Source organism: Nipponia nippon, unplaced genomic scaffold, assembly GCF_047370975.1.
Source record: "Nipponia nippon isolate SJK-2023a ecotype South Korea unplaced genomic scaffold, ASM4737097v1 scaffold_3, whole genome shotgun sequence".
NCBI lineage: Eukaryota > Metazoa > Chordata > Aves > Pelecaniformes > Threskiornithidae > Nipponia > Nipponia nippon.
In genome coordinates this window covers 111,868,530-111,886,846 of record NW_028262347.1, presented here as the reverse complement: position 1 = coordinate 111,886,846, position 18,317 = coordinate 111,868,530, and the positions used below count along the sequence as shown (strand labels likewise).

General features: G+C 49.0%; 2 protein-coding genes across 6 annotated transcripts in view; both read left to right on the top strand.

Annotated features, from left to right (window-relative positions):
- SLF2 (SMC5/6 complex localization factor 2) overlaps window positions 1–6,807 on the top strand; it is a 33,528-nt gene extending 26,721 nt beyond the window's left edge. For all 4 annotated transcript variants that reach the window (XM_087765576.1, XM_087765578.1, XM_087765575.1 and 1 more), the window contains exons 18-20: window positions 1,319–1,405; window positions 2,782–2,850; window positions 3,993–6,807. In XM_087765576.1, coding sequence (XP_087621702.1) covers window positions 1,319–1,405; window positions 2,782–2,850; window positions 3,993–4,028 — 192 coding nt within the window. In that variant the 3' untranslated portion in view covers window positions 4,029–6,807. The remainder of the gene's footprint in view (window positions 1–1,318; window positions 1,406–2,781; window positions 2,851–3,992) is intronic.
- Window positions 6,808–6,982: 175 nt separating this feature from the next.
- The window catches only part of SEMA4G (semaphorin 4G), a 32,157-nt gene continuing 20,822 nt past the window's right edge, over window positions 6,983–18,317 (top strand). Inside the window, exon 1 of one of the 2 annotated variants that reach the window (XM_087764033.1) lies at window positions 6,983–7,004. The gene's annotated coding sequence lies outside the window, so the exon portion shown is untranslated. Of the gene's footprint in view, window positions 7,005–9,554; window positions 9,577–18,317 lie in introns of those variants that run through there. The other variant, XM_087764037.1, reaches the window with a different exon arrangement.

Sequence of the window (18,317 nt, the reverse complement as noted above, 5' to 3'; positions counted from 1 at the left end):
TGAAACACGTCATGGTTTTCTGTGCTGGAGTACAGCCATGCAGCAAGTGAAAGCTAGGACCGTATCTCTTCTGTTCTCTGTAATGACAGTTCCTTTGCGCCACGTGATGTGAACATGTTAAGTAATACCTTCTGCTTAGCCTTTCAGTAATCCTATTCAGATTTCTGTGATCGTTTGCTGTGAGTTGCTTGCTGCAAGGTGTTTGTGTACACCTTCTGCCCCATGGAATCAGTCTTGGCTTTTAAGAAATCTGTCATATGAACTGTTTGAGAGAGGTAAAGCAGTAATGTTTGGTTACATTTTGGGGCTTAAGTGTCTCAGTTTCCTACTCAATGCAAAAAGATAATCACAGAGTGTAATCTGAAACAAAATCATCTTTGGTAAAGAAAATGATTATATTGTGATGATCTTTTGAGATTTGTTTTTTACAACTGTCTTTCTGAAGATCTGTGGAGAACCTGATCTTTTTTTTTTTTTAATTTCTCTGTATTTCTTAATGAGGAAAGAGTCCATTATTCACTGACCTGTTAGCCATCAAGTGGCAAGAGGGGTGTGGCTGAATATTGTTCAGGCTAGACTTTGTATAAGATCGATATAACTATTTCATTTCTGGTTCTCTTCCAGTTAGATGGGGTGAATTGTCATGATCTTGAGACACCATCAAATGTTTATAAGTAGAATTTCAGCATGTCTCACCTGTTCTGCAGAGCAGAGCCTCTTTGCAGCTGTTCAGTGAGGGACTGGAAATAGGAATTTTATGAAGAAATTCACAGAATGCGACAGATCTTAGGAGCCATTATCAAAAGATTACAAAGTTGCAAAACAGCTTTATTAAAGTAATCAGAAATTTAGAGAGAAATAAAAGATCAGTGCATAAGCCTTGGATATGTTTTACCTGCTCAGCCAGTCCCTACAAAAGAAAATGACCTGAGTTATGATTACTGAAAAGGTTATTTTTATCTGTAGTAACTTCAGAACTTTTTTTCGCTGATAAAAGATCTGAATGGCACGGTGCTTGCTACTTCGGACAGAAGACTTACAAATTAGCTAGCAGGAACTTTAAAATTTGCGATGCATAGCTCTGCTATACTTTGAGACTATTTTTTAAAGCTCTTAGACCTGGTTTACCGGGTGCATACCAGCAAGTGATAGAGGATCTTGTGATCTTGTTTTCTTTCTTTTCCCCCTTCCTTACTGTATATTTCTGAGAAAAATGCAAACTGAAGCATATAATTTTTAAATTGAAATAATATTTGAAGACAGCTTTTAGTTTTGACATGGAGGATTTAAATAGCTGTACACTTTTGTCTTTATTCAGCAACACTTACTGAAGCTTTGTGGTGCCTTAGATAAGCATATAAAATGTGATATTAGAGAAGATGCAAGGCTGTTTTATCGAACTAAGGTAAGACATGTAAGCTGGGTTTTTTTGTTTGTTTTAGAGTGGTTTTTACTGTTCTTGATGTGTGTTGTTCCCTCATCCCAGCCCTGGAAATTCTAAGAGTTCCTTATGGGTTTGTTTTTTTTTCTGGTTTCTCTGTCTGCATCGTGTCTTTGCATGTACATAAGTATATGCCCATTTTAATGCACTAAAAATGCTCCTCTTGCTAACAACAGGACTCGACAACTGTAAAATGTGAGCTTGTCTTCCTTTTCGCCAGGCATCTCAACTTTTAGACCCACAGAGTTGCTCTGTTTCTTTTCTTGGTAGTCACTGATAGTTGACTCTACTTTTTAAGAGCAGAGGCTACATGCAGGACAGGATACAGAGGACTGAAAACCTATCCTATCTTGCACGTGTTTTTGTTTTCTTTTCAAATTAATGAGTTAAAAATGTTGTGGATTTAAGCTAACAGTGTATGTGATGTAGCATCAAGTTTGGATAATTGCCTTTCATTTGCTTTGTGGTGTGGGGCTTACTAACGATAGTCTTAATTTTGTGACTTTCATGCTTTGCATGCTGTCATAGCAAGCTAAATCAGATCAGTGGTAAAGTGACCGACCTCAACTCTGGAAAGCCTTGGCTTTTTCAGCTTTAAATCGAACATTTGCAGTTGTGTGCATCCTTACCTCTCAAGAAGATTTTTCTTTTTTATTCAGCCAGATTAGTAGAGCATGGATCCTTTTAACAAGTTAATTACTCTTGCCTTGGATTTTTGTATCTCGGGTCACTTTCACTTTTGTTTCTATTGCCCTTGAACTGAGAGGGGAAAATCTTACTCTGTTTTTCCCCTGCCGTAACTTCCAGAGGACGCCACTGTGCTGGGTTTTAACACAGCATATGAAGCAAATCTCAGTTCTGAATGGCTTGGATTAAACACCTGCTTGTGATTTGGTTACGAAAAAGCACACTTTTATGTATAAGGAATTAATTTCAGTAGCAGACAGTGCTGCATAGTTGCCTTCTGTGATTGCAGTTGCAGGCACCTCTTCTAGGTACAGTCAGTCTTGTGTAACAAGCCTGACTCACCCGAAGGATGAGGTGGGTGTTTGGAGGCCAGAGGCTTGTGTGCTGATTCCAAACACTTAACATGGGGAGTCGTGTGCCTGTAATGTGTTTGTGTGGAGTACGTGACTTTGAATTCAGAGCCCCAAATTACAGGGATCTGGTTGGAGTTGAGGTGGTGATACTTTGTGCCAGATGTAAAATTGTTCCCTTCCAGTAAACCTTGGGTGTTGGGTTATCTGGGCTTTCATGGGTTTGGGGCTGGGGGGAGACAGGGAGTATGATTTTGGCTTTTTTTAATGTAAATGGCTAAACTAATTGATCTGAATTTGCAGGTGAAAGACTTAGTTGCTAGGATATATGGCAAATGGCAAGATATGATACAAACCACTCGGCCTACTCAGGTACTGTAAAGAAACCTTTTTCTCTCTTTTCATATTGCAGGGTGTGTTTAACTCACTTTTTAGCATTTGAAAACAGCATATTCTTTTAAGGAGATTTTTTTTTTCCTTCATAAATGGCATGGCTGTGGAATACACTTAGATGTATTAGAATAGATTTTAATTAAAATTCTTACTTTGCTGGCTTCGGTAAACCCAAGATTTCATCTTTATCCTTGAAAGTGCTGCTTTTGTAAATGGCCTGTGTAATACACTAAAATGCTAGTACTGAGTCAAGTCACAGGGCCTGTCTCTGTTTGTAGTTATTAGCACATGCTTCAAAAAGGACGTTGGGGCAGGAATGCAGTGATGCACTTCCTGCTGTGGCCTGGCGGCGTGTGGCTTCGAGACTGCTTGGGTCCAAGGCTCTATCCACATATGTTTAACGGCTCTTGATAACTCCTCCCTCTTTGAATGTGTCGAATTTCATGCAATGATTAGGAAAAGCCTTTCATGCTCTGTAAAAGTGTGCAGTAGTAAATAATGTCATGATTAGTCTCATTTAATATTTGCCTTCATGATACCTAGCTGGCCTTGGTGGAATAGGTGGATAATTTCTATTGATACCCAGAGTTCAGAGCTGTTTCTTCCAGCCTAGGGTTGTAAGGTTTCTTTTGTAATGTGATCAGACCAACTGTTTGAGTCCTGTCTTGGAATATAAAGCTACCTGTCTTGGAAAAGCTTGGAGCTTTCCAGTAATGTATCACTTACATAAAATCTAAATCATACATATATGCTTAGTATTGCTTTCAGTTAAAAATTGGGTAGTCAACCATTTGTCTGTAAAGACTATTAATCGCTCCCAGCAATGTGCAAAAAAGACAAAATTCGTAGTGCGTATGACATTTCTTGTTATAGAGGGGGAAGGGAACTGCAGAAGCTACTTACCAATTGGTGAAAGTTGATAATGATGCTGCTCTTTCAGAGCTGGGTTTTCAGAGATATTTGGAGTTGATCCACATATGGGGAAACTAGCAAGTGTTTCCAAATAAAATTCTAGGGACTTGCAACACATTGGCGATCTTGAGCTAAGCACTTGCCTACTCTACTCTTTACTTCTATCGTTGGTTTTCTGACGTGTTTACTATTTTGTTTTTACTCTTTAGGGAAAACTGCATGACTTCTGGGAGCCAGATTCATGAAATCTTGCCTAGTTCAGGGAAAATGACAGCAAAAACTCTGAAACCAAGGAAGGTGTAGAATGAATGCAGCTTCACCTTGGTCAGAACAGAAGAAATCAGTCACCTGAGTTAGAACCTGAGCTTGATTCAGCCAAATACTAGCAACACAAGGATTTCATTTGATTAACATTGCTTTTACTGCAAACACACTACTTCTCAAAAATGGAAGTGGGTAAACTGAAAAAAACCGCAGCTATTTCTATAGCCCTGTCTGAGTTGGCTGGAAATATTTTATCATGTTGAAAGATAAGGGAAGTTTTCTTGTTAATCACAAGACGTATTTGAAAATCATATGTTTGAGTTTTCTTGCCAGCACACACCTGCAAATGTTGTTTTAGGATGGCTGGGAAAGAACTGCCCTATGACATGGAATGTGAGTTCAGAAACAGTATTAGACCTCCCCTGATGCGAGCAGGTGAGGAAGTGGTTCAAAAGTGGGCTGAAGAACAGAATTGCCTGCACATGTTAATCTGCAAAGCAGAATTGGTATGACCCTCCAATGTCTCTAAAAATAAAAAATAAAGCAGTTGAATGTGAACAAGTGACTGCTCTCGCGTTTACTTGAGGGCGGAAACAGAGCTTAAGAGTGGCTGTGCCCAAACAGGTTAAGTGGATGCCTCTGCTCTGTGGCTGTGTTTTATCAAATAAAATAGAATTTGTTGTTACAGCGATGCATTCATTTTAACTTCCTCATCTTCAGATGTTAATTTATTCATGCAGGGAATGTGACTGCACAGGAAGTGATTCTATAAGACCAAGTTACAAATGAGACCTTATTACACCAGCAGTATCGTTGTGCTGTTCTTTAAGAAACAAGCATGTCTGTATTTGTTATCTGGTTTCAGCAATTTCTTTAAATGGAGAAAATACTATTCCTAAAATATTAGCTCAGTGGAGATTTGAGAAGAGCAGCGTTTGGCCACATATGTAAAAACTGGAAGCCTTATGAGGTCTGAATTCCTTTGTGTGAAGCCTTGCCGCACACACTGTATGTGCACAAAGCTCCGAGAGCTGTTTGAGAAATAATCAAAGGAAGATGTCATCTTCTTTTGTGCTTTCTGTGCAAATGCCATCATTTAAACCTTACGCTGTGGTTTGTCTGTAGGATGTGTGTATATATGAACAGAAAGTTAAAGTATCGTGTAGAAGCAGCAATTGGGACTCCCTTAAGAAGTGAGATTTTTAATAATATCAACATGTGCATTTTATAATACTGTTTCCTTTTAATTTTTGTAGATTACCCTATCTTGTCTTGTATGGTAAATTCCCTACAACTTTCCAAGATGAGAACGTAAAATAAGGCTGAAAAAACGCCACCCAAACCCTTCAAATTTAAGTATGTATGTTACATATACAGGAAGTGTTATGGACACGTGTCTTACAGGGAAGGTATTTTATTTGGAAATTCGTATTAGATGTTTTGTCTTTCATTTCAAGTGTTAGAGAGTTAGCCTAAGACTGCAGCGTCTCTGCCCTTCACAGGATAATCAGCTTACCTTTGTTCAAACAAAAGTTATGCTCGTGGCATGGTTCAGGGGAGGGGGGGGAGAAAATCCCTGGTTTTTTTTAATCTCAACATGTTGTTAAGAATTGGAAGAATCTACCTCAAAGGGTATCTTTCTTTGGCAATAGAATTGCTTTAAGCTATTAAAAAAAATGATGTGTGGTTATATTGGTATGGCAACACTATCCTTTCCTCTGCCTGTCTTTTGATAGTGTATCAACCTTTGCTCTGGTAGCAGTTGCTTACTATGTTGAATATATTGTATGTAATTTTATTAATGTTTATATTTTTCCTCACTAATGTTGTATAAAGTTTAAAAAAAAAAAGGCAGAGTATGTTTACTGTATGTAATGTGTATATATTTTCTTACCATGTGAAGCTGAAGTTGCTGTCCTGTATATTTTGGAGAAGGAGAGGGGAGGGGTTGAGATGAACAGTTTTTGTACTGCAGTTCAAAGCACATTGAAACTGCTGGCTTTTTTTTTCCAGATGAAATAACCACTTTGATATTTACTTTTATTTAATAGAACAATTTAAAAATAAAACCAGCTCTGCTTTTCTAATTAAATGTCACTACACAAAATGGGCATGCCTCAGCTGCTTCACAAAAAAATGGCTGCGGGTCCTATTTTGGTCTTACAGCACACGTCGTAGTTCTTGCGTTCGCAGCTGATGAGCTTACTATACATGGAGAAGGTCTTGAAGTAATTCTTAGCTCAGCCAGTCCTGTGTTTTCATGCTTAGTGCCTGTGTATCCATTCTGGCATTTCCCCCTCTCTCTCCCCCTCCTGCTTTGTCTGGACTTTTCTTCCATCTGGTTTGTAGCCGAGTAGTAATTCCCCAGTTGCTTAAGTCTCGATGTGGGTTGAATTTGGAGCTCATCGGTGTCCTTACAGAGATGATCCCAAAGCGTCGCTGCGGAGTCTCTACAAGGGGCTGCTGAGCTGAGCAGTGCTTCAGGACTCCTGGAAATGAAGTAGCAAACCCGCTGCCGTTGCGTTTCGCTGACTCATTTACTGGCCCTCAGCCAGAAGTTACGTGCATCGGAAAAGGCTGTTTGCACAGTAAATGTCTTGACTGCTTTGGTTGTCTTCAGATAAGCATTTTGCACTGAGATTTATCTGTTGATATTATGTTGGCTGTATTAAGAGCCATGTTATCTCATTTCATGTGAAATTAGGTGCACTTTATTGCAGTAATCACAGACAAAAAATTAAAGGCTGACTATAAAATATATATTTGTGGCTCTTTGCTTTTTTTTTTATTTATTTTCTGACAAGCCTCTGTATGGCTTAAAAAAAAAAAACAACAACCCTTCTGGCTTTAAGGTGAAGAAACCTGCCAGCGAAACTATTTGCACGTCTCATTCTCACTGTTCCTGTTGTGGAACTTGGTAATGGATGGGGATTTCAGAAGTGATTAACGACGTGCAGGTAGGTCTGGCTGAAGGTCAGTAGGACACGTACGCGTCGTTGTTGCGGTGGCTGCGGGAACTCTCTGAAGTCCCCAGCGCTGATCGTTGAGCCGAGAATATCTGGGAGAGCAGGTGACTGGAACAAACACGTGAAGCGCGCCGTTATTATCGGCGGAGCGGCCGGTGAGATTGCCGCGTGATAGGATTTTAGAGGTAGCATTTCAGGGTGGAAAAAGACCTTTTTAATAATGAGTGATGGACACTGCAGTGGTAATTCTCTGAGCACAGACAAGCCAGGTCTGTCTCCATCAAAGCTGCCCGTGCTTAGCATCGTTGAGCAGCCAGCTTTGGGTCTTCAGAGGTGGCCGAGCCCGGGGTGGGCGCTGGGCATGCGGGCTGCGAGAGAGACTACGCTCTCTTGGAGATTCAGGCAAGTGCTTCTGGGTCGTTAGGCTACAGAGAGGACTCTTCTGCTGACCCCGTCACGAGCAGGAATACTTCAAGAACACTGGTCTTGTATGTTTGTTTTCCTTCTTTCCCAGGAGAACTGTATATACAGCGTAGCATGGCTTGGGTTTGTGTTTTGTTGGCTTGTTTTTTTTCCTTCCACTGGCTTTTAGTGTTGGCGTGACTTTCTTTTCCACTGGAAGGGGCAAATCGGAAAGGGTGCTGCTGGAGATGACCTTCCTCGTTCTTCTGGGGACTTGGTCCTTGGGCTTAGGAGCTCTTCAGAAACCTTCTCACCGAAAGCTCCCCAGTGGGAAACACCCCGCCGTGCCAGAGGGGCAGCTTTCGGCACAGGCACATCAGAGCTTGTTTCAGCATCCCGACAAAGAGAAAAGGCTCTCGGGACTGGCTGGGCGCTGTGTGGGGAGCCAGCCTGGGGAGCGGAGAGGCTTGAGGAGCTTGTCAGAGCCAAGGCAGCTGCAGCAGGATCTGCCCTTGGAGCTCCAAAGGAGCTGCCCAGAGAGGTCAGACAATCATTAGTGGATTTAGCTCATTCCTTGTGGTTTAAGTTATCAGAACGCGTTTAATGACATTCAAATTGCTGTTTTCCCATCTTCCCCCGGGGCTGTGACATACCTTGCTGGTTTGCCTTGTGAATTTTTTGCCAGCATTACTGGTGGGGCCCCTTCTTATCTAGTGTTGAAAAGGGCTTTCAGTGCCGGGCTGCTGATGGGGAGGATCAGCAGGAGAAAGTAAATTCCTGGAAGGGCTTCTCCTTGTGGAGGTGCTTTTAGTTTTGCCTGACTGCTGCTTTTTTCAGCCAGCGCGGCTTCGCCTTTGCCGTAAGGAATTTGAAAGGGAATATTTTATCTGGTATCACAAGTAGGGCTGGGTGGTGAGAGAGGAAAAACATTCACATCTTCCCGTTGTGGTATTTTAGTCTGGGTGCTGAAAGCTGGTCCTCATATTTCCAGGCTGCTGGTTAAGGTGTATTTTCAGGTGAGTTTTAAGCAGCATTTGGATGTGTCGTACTCTTCTGGATGCCTCCCCTGTCCCTGCGTGGGGAGGTGTTTCATCCTCAGCTTCCCTGCCACCTCCGAGTTCCCTATAGGGAGGCCATAGGGGAGGGGATGGAAACTGGAATTGTTCCCTTCGTTGTCATCAAGGCGTCTTTGCCATCAGCCTGGGGGGAGACCTAAAGCTCTTCAAGGCAGGTTTGGCCTGTATGGTGTGTAGGGGAGGGCTCCTGGCCACAGGATACGGGGCCATTTTCACACACCCTTCTCCCAGTGCTTCCCTTCGGATTGGCATGCACCACTGCAGCTGCCTGACGCCAGGCGAGCGATGCTTCTTCCCTCTCGCAGAGAAAAGCAGAAAGGGTAAATAGATTTTTGCTGCTTTTGTGCTACTGGGTGAGCATCCTTCACCCGAGCGGCGAGGGCTGTGAGCTGGGGCTCAGCTTGCAGGCTCCACGGCTTTGCCTCTGGGCCTCGGGATTTCTTTTCTCAAAGCCTGCTTGGAGATGAAAGCCCTGGCTCTGGAAGCGCAGGCAGGAGCAGGGGGTCCCTTTCCTCTCCGGGCTGACCACCAGGCTGCGGTTGGAATAAAAATAATGGTTTAAAGCTGCCAGGCTCGGCGGTGGGGAGAGGATGGCCAGGCGTTAAGTTTCATGCTTTATTCACGCTGCAGGCTTTTATACAGGCGGCGTAAATCATGCAGGGTGGCTGTGGCCTTCCAGACACATTGATCTGCATGCTGGAAACTGAACCTGTCCCCTCTGCCCTGACCCAAGCTGCAGGGAGAGGCCTGGCAGACGAGGATGCCGAGGTGCCACGCTGCGTGTCAGCTCTCCTCCGCGTTTGTGGAGCGCTGCCTGCCTCCCCTGTGTACTAACCTATTTTTTTTTCCCAATATTTTGGGCTCCAGCATTCTTATGGTAAGGTTTGCACAGCACAACGTGTTTTTCCCTCCAGTTGGTTTTCTCTTATTAGCCTATTTTTCCTCTTGCCCTCGTTCTGTTTTTCCCCGCAGTACGTGAACGCCGTTTGCCGAGAAACTGTGTCAGCCTTCCTCGTAATTAAGAGTCTGGCAGGAGCCAGCGTGACAGTCATTTTGGAGATGACGCTTCCAGTTTGGAGCTGACAGTAAGCCGGGGTGCTGCGGCAGGGGCTCGGTGCCTGGGATGAGGGGTTGTTCTCCGGCTGAGCGGGGCTGGGGGACCCACGAGGAGCCCAGCGCTGGAGGAGTGAGTACCCTGGGTACATCTCAGCTGGGGGATTTAAACTGTCTGTGTCCTCTTGTAAAGCAGCTCCAGGAATGGTTAAAGTCTGGGTTATATCACAGGTTTAGCCCTTTGGGAGGGAATCTGCATGCGTGTGTATAGGACAGGAACAAATTGCAGTGGCTAAGTCGGCTGAGTCTCTCCTGCTCGGAAACAGTTTTAATGTGGAAAGTAAGATGGAGAGCTTGACAATCAAGTGGCCTAAAAAAGGGTAAATAGAGAGAAGTTATTCAATGGCGCTATGTAATTTGGCTTCAGACTCTGTAGTTCTTTTATTAGGAGGAAGGCTCAAAGCAAACAAAAGGAGACAGCAGCTGGGGAGCTGCTTGCCTCAGGATGTCATGGATGCTAAAAGCTTAGAGGTTCAAAGAGCATTTTGCAGCAGAAAAATCCATCAGGGTCTATGAAATCAAAGCGGCTGTCCCTGGCTGAGAAAGCTTCAGGCTGCTGATTCCCGGAGGGTGAGAGCAAGTGTGCCGGGGCGGCACCCCAGCCGTCCGTCCTGCTCCTGCACCCCCTGCACGGCGCTAGGATTTTTGGTCCAGCATGGGTGGTTGCCTGCATGCTTTACGTGAACGGCTGAGGGATTTCATGTCATGCCTTCTTGCAGTTTCCAAACTGTCGCGTTCACGATTGTGGCTCTCCTTCCGCTCCCGAGACAGAAGTTGCTGTTGAAGGTGCTGCCAGCCCTTGCTCAGAAGGAGCCTAGTGAGGTGCATGGGATCAAATGCCTTGCATGGCTGAAGAAAACCCAGTGACTTTTTTTGATCTTTCTAATGACACTGCAAGGGACTAGGAAAACAAGTCGTGTGGTTCAGGAGCTCCAGCAGAACACAGTAACACCCAACCAACCACATGCCAAAGCTGACCTCCCTCCACTCCCCTCCCACCCCATCCATAGATGTTTTCAGCTGGTGGCACAGAACAAATAAGGGCATACGAGGAAATTTTTTTAAAAAACCCTTCCTATGTGGTATCTTCAGAAGAGAACTCGGCATTTTCCCTCTCTAGTTGCTGTGTCAGATTTGCCTCTTGGGGGCAACCTCACCCCGCTCAGCGGGGAGCGTGGCTTCTGTCCCTGCCCAGAGAAATCCAGCGCTCGGGAGATGACGACTCACTGCGCATCTCTCTCTGCCTTTGCATTATCAGATCATTTTTGGCAATCGAGGTCATTATTTGCTGAAAGGATTTAAGGAAAGCCGTCGAGGTTGACCGTTTGTGGCTTTTCAGAAATGATGCAATTGGTTCTTGAAGGTCCCTTTCCAGGCTTGGAGTCCTTCAAAGTTTTTCCTGCCCTGCTGTCCTTCGCAGAGAGGAGGGCGGCAGGGAAGGACGTGTGTTTTGCGGCTCTAGTTTAATGGATAGCCCATAAATCTGTGCGAGGAAGATTTACAATTATCTCCCTGCTCTTCTTTTGCTCGGGATCCCTTGGACTATCACTAAGCCTATCAGCCCTGCGGTTACTGGTATATAGGGGAGACAGCAAACTTATTGCTCCAGCTCCGTTTTAGCCCTGCGTTCCTGAGCAGGCATCTCATACAAACCCCGTCCATAAATAACCATTTGCATTTATTTAAAGGGCGTTGAGGTATACGGTGGAATACAGGGAGTATTATTCATGCTTCGTGCTGTGGTTCCTAATGGTACTTTACCCGCTGATATGACCTACAAAGCTTGTTGTTTTGTGCCTGCAGTGCTCTGATGTTCTTCTTACCCTGAGGGTCAGAAATGACAAGAATAAACGATCATGACGGGCGTCTTGCAAATCCCCGCTCCCTCGCCTTGGAAGTGTCCTTGCAAGGGAGCAGCTCGGTGACATTGCTGGCGCAGGCAGAGGGGGAGGCAGCGCGCTTGTCCGGCCGCGGGAGGTGAACGGAGCAGCCTTCGCATGAGGTGCGAGGGCAGATCGATTTATCCCTATTCCTGTTTCACCTTCTCCCTGCGGCGCAGGGATGCAGCTGGGGCTGGGTTGGCCCGAGCCCAACGCATGCGGGAACTCCCCCAGGAAAACACCGGTGGAGGAGGCCGGAGCGAGCGGGGTTAACCACGGACCCTGGAGCTTTAGGGTTAGCCAAAAGAGGGGTGCAGGAGTCTGCGACCTGTTTCTGCGGGATGAAGGACTGGGTCAGCCCTGCTGGGAGAGCAGCTCCTGGCTCCAGCCAGCCTGGGTGCTCGGACAGCAGCGGCCACGCAGCTCATTAACCCAGCCCTCCGGTGCTCGCTCTGCTGGCTTTGACAATGTCCTTCTTAATAGCTCCTTCTTCTTGTCTTCTTTCTTTCTTTCTTTTTTTTTTTTTTATAAAGGTAAATTAACTATATGGATATGCAGGAACATGAATCAAAGGAATTCAGCTGACTCTTGAGCGTACCATTTGTACAGAGATGTGCTAAAGCACCAGGGTGTGATGGATGCAGCTCCCTTGGAAAAACCTGAGGAAAAAAACTGCTTGAAAGGCATCTCATCGCAGCTTCCCAAAATCTGATTACGGGGCGGGGGGGGGAATATCAAGCTTTGGAATACCTTAACTCAGTTGAACAGTACAGGGAGAAGGTACCAGCAAGAAGCAAATCAATTCCCAAAGGCTGCAGAGAAATTTCACTGACCTGGAGCTTCAGAGCAAGGTTGGCTACACTTAGAGTTATGTTTCACCTGAAATATTTAACGCTGGGCATTTGAAATGCTCTGTGTATCTAAAGAGCCCACCAAAAATCTCCTTATGAGGAGATTTTAGAGGAACCTTGGGCTCATACAATGCTTTTGATGGGTTAACCCAGAAGTTTGGGTTTGTTTCTTTTTTTTAAAAAAAAAGGAAAAGCATGGGAAGGGTAAGACTCCGGCCTCCCTCACAGGGAAGCAAAAATTACTATGTAATGAATGCTGCACTGCTTCTGGGACATGTGCTGATAGATCTGTTGTTAGGAGAGAGATGTTTCCATGGCAAAACCATCATCCTAAATGGCACTATAACTCAGCAGAGACGCGGCGGTGGCCCCGGGGACCATCTTCCCGGTCCATTCCGAGCATCCTGCTGGAGGAGGTGGGACCACGACAGCTGCAGGGATCAGGGCAGCTCGCGGTGATGCTCGCCGTGCCACTGCCGCAGCGCCGGGGCTCTGCCGGGGAGGTTGTCAGCTCAGCGTTTTTTCAGTCCTTTCCGACGTTAAAAGAAAACTACAACAAAAGGCAAGCTTGAAATAGCTCGTTTTATCTCATCAGACAGATAACTTGCTTTGAGCATCATTGTCACTCAGGCTAAATTACTTTTAGATGTTTTTAATGACCGGGGAACATTTTTCAGCTGCTCATTCTTCAGCACCCTGCTGAGGGAGAGTCCATCTGTAAAGACCAAGGACTTTGATATCGTGGTAGTTCTTCCTGACGTTCGTTTGGCTGTATTATTTGATATGTGATTCCCTGAGGTAGAGATGTTTTCAGCTAAATTTACAGCTACGAGCTCTTTTCTTTGCATAAGGGGATCTGTTTCCAAATAGAGCTGGGAGACTGGCTATGTGTGGAGCAGCGGGAGGTCAGGGATGTAGAGGAGAAACTCTGGGAGATTGAAGGTGACAGTCCAAATCCTATCTGCGCTAAGGTTGACATTACCATAGGGCTGGAGGGATTTTAACCCATCATTTGTTATCCCTACCTTTCATTTCACTTGCAATGCACAGCACGGAGAGCTGTGACTTGCAAAACGATCCCAACGGGAACACCGTTTGCAACATCAGCCACGCTGGTCTCCCAAATCCCTCTTTCTGAGGCAGGCACAGCTTTCCCATTTGTTCCCGAAGGCAGCTTTTAAGCCACTCGCCTTCACCATCTCCGGGTTTTGCAGCGCTTCTAGGAGATGTATTTTTAAATCCGAGCTCATAAATTTTGGAAGCTCCTCTCCTTCCCCCACCCCCTCGCCCCTATCAAAGTGTCAGAGCCAAAGAAAAACCGTGAGAGTGATGGATGCGCCTGGCTCCGCTTGCCAGCGCTCTGCCTGTGCGTGGGGGTTATTTACTGCGCTGCTCGGGCTGTTTCTTCTTCGGTGACGGCGATGGCAGTGTTGGGGTTTGGTGCCTGGGACAGAGAGGCAGGCTGCCCGCGGGTCAGCCGAGCTTTGGGCTGGCACAGGCAGGGCTGGGGAGAGGTGGCTTGGGCACGGGGGCTCAGATGGCCAAAAGGTGAAGCCGTGGGGATGTGGATCCTGGCTGGCAGCTTGGCCGGAGGGTGGGTGCTGGGGGCCCAGAGATGGGGGTGCTGGGGGCCATTACACCCTCCTGGCTTTAGCTCTGGGGGTGTGTGGGTTAGCTCACCCAAAAGGGCAGCTCTTAAAAGCCACCAGTGTTGCTCCGGCCCCCGTGCATCCCCGGGGCTGTGTGTTGCTGCTGTTGGCAGTGTGTGCCAGGGACACGACCTGCCATGCTGGGGAAAACGCAGGGGGATGCAGAAACGCAGGGAGAGACCCCCACGCTCCCTGGCCAGGCTGGAGCCCACCTGCTTTTACTGGGAGCAGCTGGGGTGGGCAAAGTGGTTGCCGATGCCCAGCTGAGCCAGCCACTTCTCCCAGGGCTGGAGCCACACGTCACCTCCTGGGGCTGGAGCTGTGGCTCTGCCCCTTCCCTGCCCCTTCCCTGCCTGTGGCCACCCAGGTCCTGCCCCAGAGCTGGGACAAGACCCTGTGTCGGGCTCCAAAACGCCACCCTTGCCTCTCCCATGGGATTCCCAGCAGTTGCTGGCGTTTGCCCCCCATGCTGCAGGAGCATCCCGAAGCAGCCCTGCTCGGTTGAAAAGCAGGTCAGGAGCCTGCCCTCCCGCAGCCTCGCCAGCCCTTCCCCGCAGGTGCGCTGCCGACAGATCCCGAGCCAGGGAGATGCTTTCCGCTGGCTCAGAGAGGTTTGCAGACGAGCAAACCAAACCCCGCCGGCTCCCCGTGTGAGTGCCTGTCCTCTGTGAACTCCCGTGCGTCTCTCGCAGTCGGGCTTGTGGGAACAGATCGGAGGCTGCTGTGACTCAGCTGCTTCTCCCCTGAGAAAATCCGCCCTGGCACCATGCTCGGCTCCGCGGCTGGGGCTGCCAGCACCTGGCAGCCTTCATCAACAAAATGGCCTTGGGCAAAACATCCCAATTTCCACTGCCAAACACTTACAGGGGAGAAATCCAGCATCTGATCTTGCCGGAAGCTGGGGCAGCAACTCCGCTGCTGTACTGAGCTGGGGGGGAAAAGTCCCATCCCTACCCAAAACCAAGCCCTGTGCTGGAGCGGCTGCAGCACGGGCTGGCCGTTCGGCTGCCTTCTGGCCTGCCCCTGCCTTTTTCCAGCTCATTATAACTTTCTCAGACAAATTCTTCTGCAATTGTAATTTTCCTTGCTGGTTCTCAGCCCGAAGAAACAGTGGTTTGGAAAGTTTGCTCAGTGACTCGAAGGGAAGAGGCTCCTGAGCCTTTCATGCTCTGTGCCTGCTGGAATATTTTTTTTTCCCTGGGGCTAATCTGTGGAGCATCACGCTTGGCTTGATGAGTCTATGACGCTCTCAAGAAACAAAGCCAAGCCTGGCAACCGTGTACTCAGCTGCTGGGAAGCCCCAAGTACTGCCACCGGGCTCCAGGCATTGCCGTCGGCTCTTTCTGCTCCTCTGTTTCACACAGCACTGCCAGCCCGGAGCCTGGGCAGGCTGGTCCTGGGGCGGGCAGAGGGGACTGCTGAGATGATGGATGCTGGAGCAGTGAGACCGACCCCACGGTGTGGGGCTGGTGTGCTTGCCACTGGGCTTTTCCTCCGCAGAGGCAGGCAAAGCGGCGATGCGGGTCTCGCAGTGTGGTTAGGGGATGGAGGGGGCTTGGAGAAAGGCTGGTTTGCTCGTTGTTACTTTCTCATGTCAAAAGGGAAAAGTACCCGGTTTTCCACTGGGGGTTTTGACATTATAACATGCCTCTCGGCACGGTGCGGGCTGGCACGGCTTTAGTATAAGTTTCACAACTCTTTTGCGGGTTTCATAAATCCCCAGCTCCTGGAGTGCCATGATTTTGTAACTCCCAGCTGGCTTTCAAACCAGTCTGGAGAGCAGCTTGAAATGGTCGGCTGCCTGCTGCCCCTCGGACCGCAGAGGCTGGCAAACCAAGTCCCAGATGCTGGGATTTTATCTCGCTTTTCTTGCTCAGGGCGAGGGAAAGGCAGGCTGAAGACACTGCTGGGGAGGAGCCAGACCTGCCCCGGGAAGCAGTTTCCTACCAAAGGCTGCAGATCCTGGGTTTGATAGGCACCGATACCCCATCAGCGCTGCAACCCCAAAACGGGGAGCTTCGCGCCATGCCGCTGCCGTGGTGTGTACCCCTGCCAACGTATTTCCAATTTAATGCTGGCTGCTGTTCCATCCTGCTAAGTTGTTTGTATTTATGCCACTGTGATCCATAATGAAACCCTCTTCCCAGCCAAACCTGGTTCCCAGCAGTGGGAGTGGGAGCACGCAATGGTGGGGAGGGCAGGGGTCTCCTGCCAGCCACCTGGGACACCCCCATGCATGGGGCATCCCCTATGGTCCTGGCCATGTGGGATGAACTTGGGAAGGGGTAAGGGGAATGGAGGGGATGGAGCCTGGGGGCTGGCATGTTTCGGGGCTGCAGGCAGGGTGGGGGTCCCTTGGGACCCAGGGTGGCAGTGGGTGTTGAGCTACAACCAAACCAGCCCCAGCAGAGCCTGAGGCACAGGGGTGTCGTGCATTAAGGAACTTAATGCATGTCTTCTTGTGCTGCAACGGGGTCCCCCACGTCCTCCCCAGGGAGGCTGGTGGCTGGAAAAATGTCTCTTGCCGCGGGCTGGGCAGGGAGCACCTGGCAGCGCTGCCGCCCCGGCGCTGAGCTGCAACCCAAGCATGTGCGGGTCACTGGCTCCGGGGCTCAGGGTGAGTGCGGCATGTGTGCTGGGAGAGCTGATCCATGCTAATCCCATCAATATTTCACAGTGCTGTGGCCTTGTTATAATTCCTCATGTCATCTGGGATGCCGGCTGGGATAGGGGTGCGGTGCCAAGTGAAACACGAGAGCTGCCATGGCTTCACCCTGGCTCCTTGGGCATCAGAGGGGTGCAAGGGGCCGGCCACAGGCGTTTCTACCCACTGCCGTGGGTAGGGGTTATCTGGCAGAGGTGGGCAAACCCAAACATGCCGGCTGAACGTGGGCACCATGGGCATCTGCCTGGCTTGGCCGTGTGCCGGAGAGGTGGGGCTGTGCTGTGACGGGCAGCTGCCAGCGCCGGCGAAGGGCAGCTGGCCCTGGTGCGGATGGGGCTGTCCCACGGGACAAACCCGCTCTGCCCAGTCCTCTCTCCGTGGGATGCGGTGTTTAAGTGACAACAAGAAGAAACTAAACAGTAACCAGGCTCTGGGCTGGAGATCAGGGCACTAAAGCGTTTCCTTTTCTTAATGGCCACTTGGATTAATGGGGAGAAGAGAGTGTTAGGGATAAAATCTCCTTGCATGGCCATGCGGAGGGCAGTTTCCCCAGGTGCCGTGGCACGACCCAAAGGGCCCCCTGCTCCAGGCCACCCTGGGGGCTGCAGGGTTGCTCCAATGGGAAATTCCCTTTCCAGCGCTTTGCAGGCTCTGGGCTGAGGTGGGAGCACAAGCAAGACCTCCCCGCTCGGCAGCACCGCTTTGTGGGGCAGAGGGACGCAGGTGTGGGAGAGGGTCGGGTCTGGTTCGGCTCCTGCCTGCTGCCGCCTGCATCCTGCTCTGGCTCTTGGGAAAGCCGTGCAAATAAGAGCAAGGCCCTGGCCTTCAACTTCGCGGGGCCCTAAATTCCTTTAGATAATCTCACGGGGGCAGCAGAGCAGGCGAAGGCTCTGAAAATAGATCTGTTTCCAGCTGCCGATGACTCGTGCTAATTAATTAAAGCCTCGCAAGCTCAGGCCTGTAAATACGCAGTGCTGAACGCGCCAGGCTCTGCTCAGTCTTTGCTCATGCACTAATTACCCCACTGCGAGGCCAGGAGCTAACGCGGCTCCAATTTGTGCCGGGTTCGGCTTGCAGCCACGTGGGAGGGCGCCTGCCTGCGCTGCCTGCACGGGCAGGGAGTTTTGCTGCCCGGTGGGATGTGCACGGCACCCTGGAGAGGGAGGGAGCCTTGGGCAGCCCCCTCCCAGCCCTGGCACCCCCTTCCCCACTGCTCACGGACCAGTTCTCCCCATAACTGGCTCTGCAGCCTCCAGCTGCGCCTCTGCTAAGGCAGGGGATGGGGTTCGGAGTGGCTGCGGGGGACTGGCCACCTCACAGCACCCAAACCCCCCATCCCTGGGTAAGACCGCCTGGCCAAAAGCATCCCTGCCTTGCAGGCAGCTGCCTGAGCAGCGCTCTGGGTCCAGCCAGGTAGGGCTGCGGGTGAGCCCGGCTCCCGGTGGTGCGTGGGCATCCCACTTCCGCGGGGTGGGTGGAGAGGTGAGGCACAGCGAGGCGTGGAGGAGATGCTGGGTTTTGCCCAAGGACAGAAGGAAACGGTAATTAGCTGCTGGAGCGTACAGGAGGTGAGGGCGGGAGGACGGGCAGCGCTGGAGGAGGTGGGTATCGTCTCTGCTCTGCTCTCCTGGGGTCCCTAGGAGTGGGGACAGTGAACAGGTCCCGGCA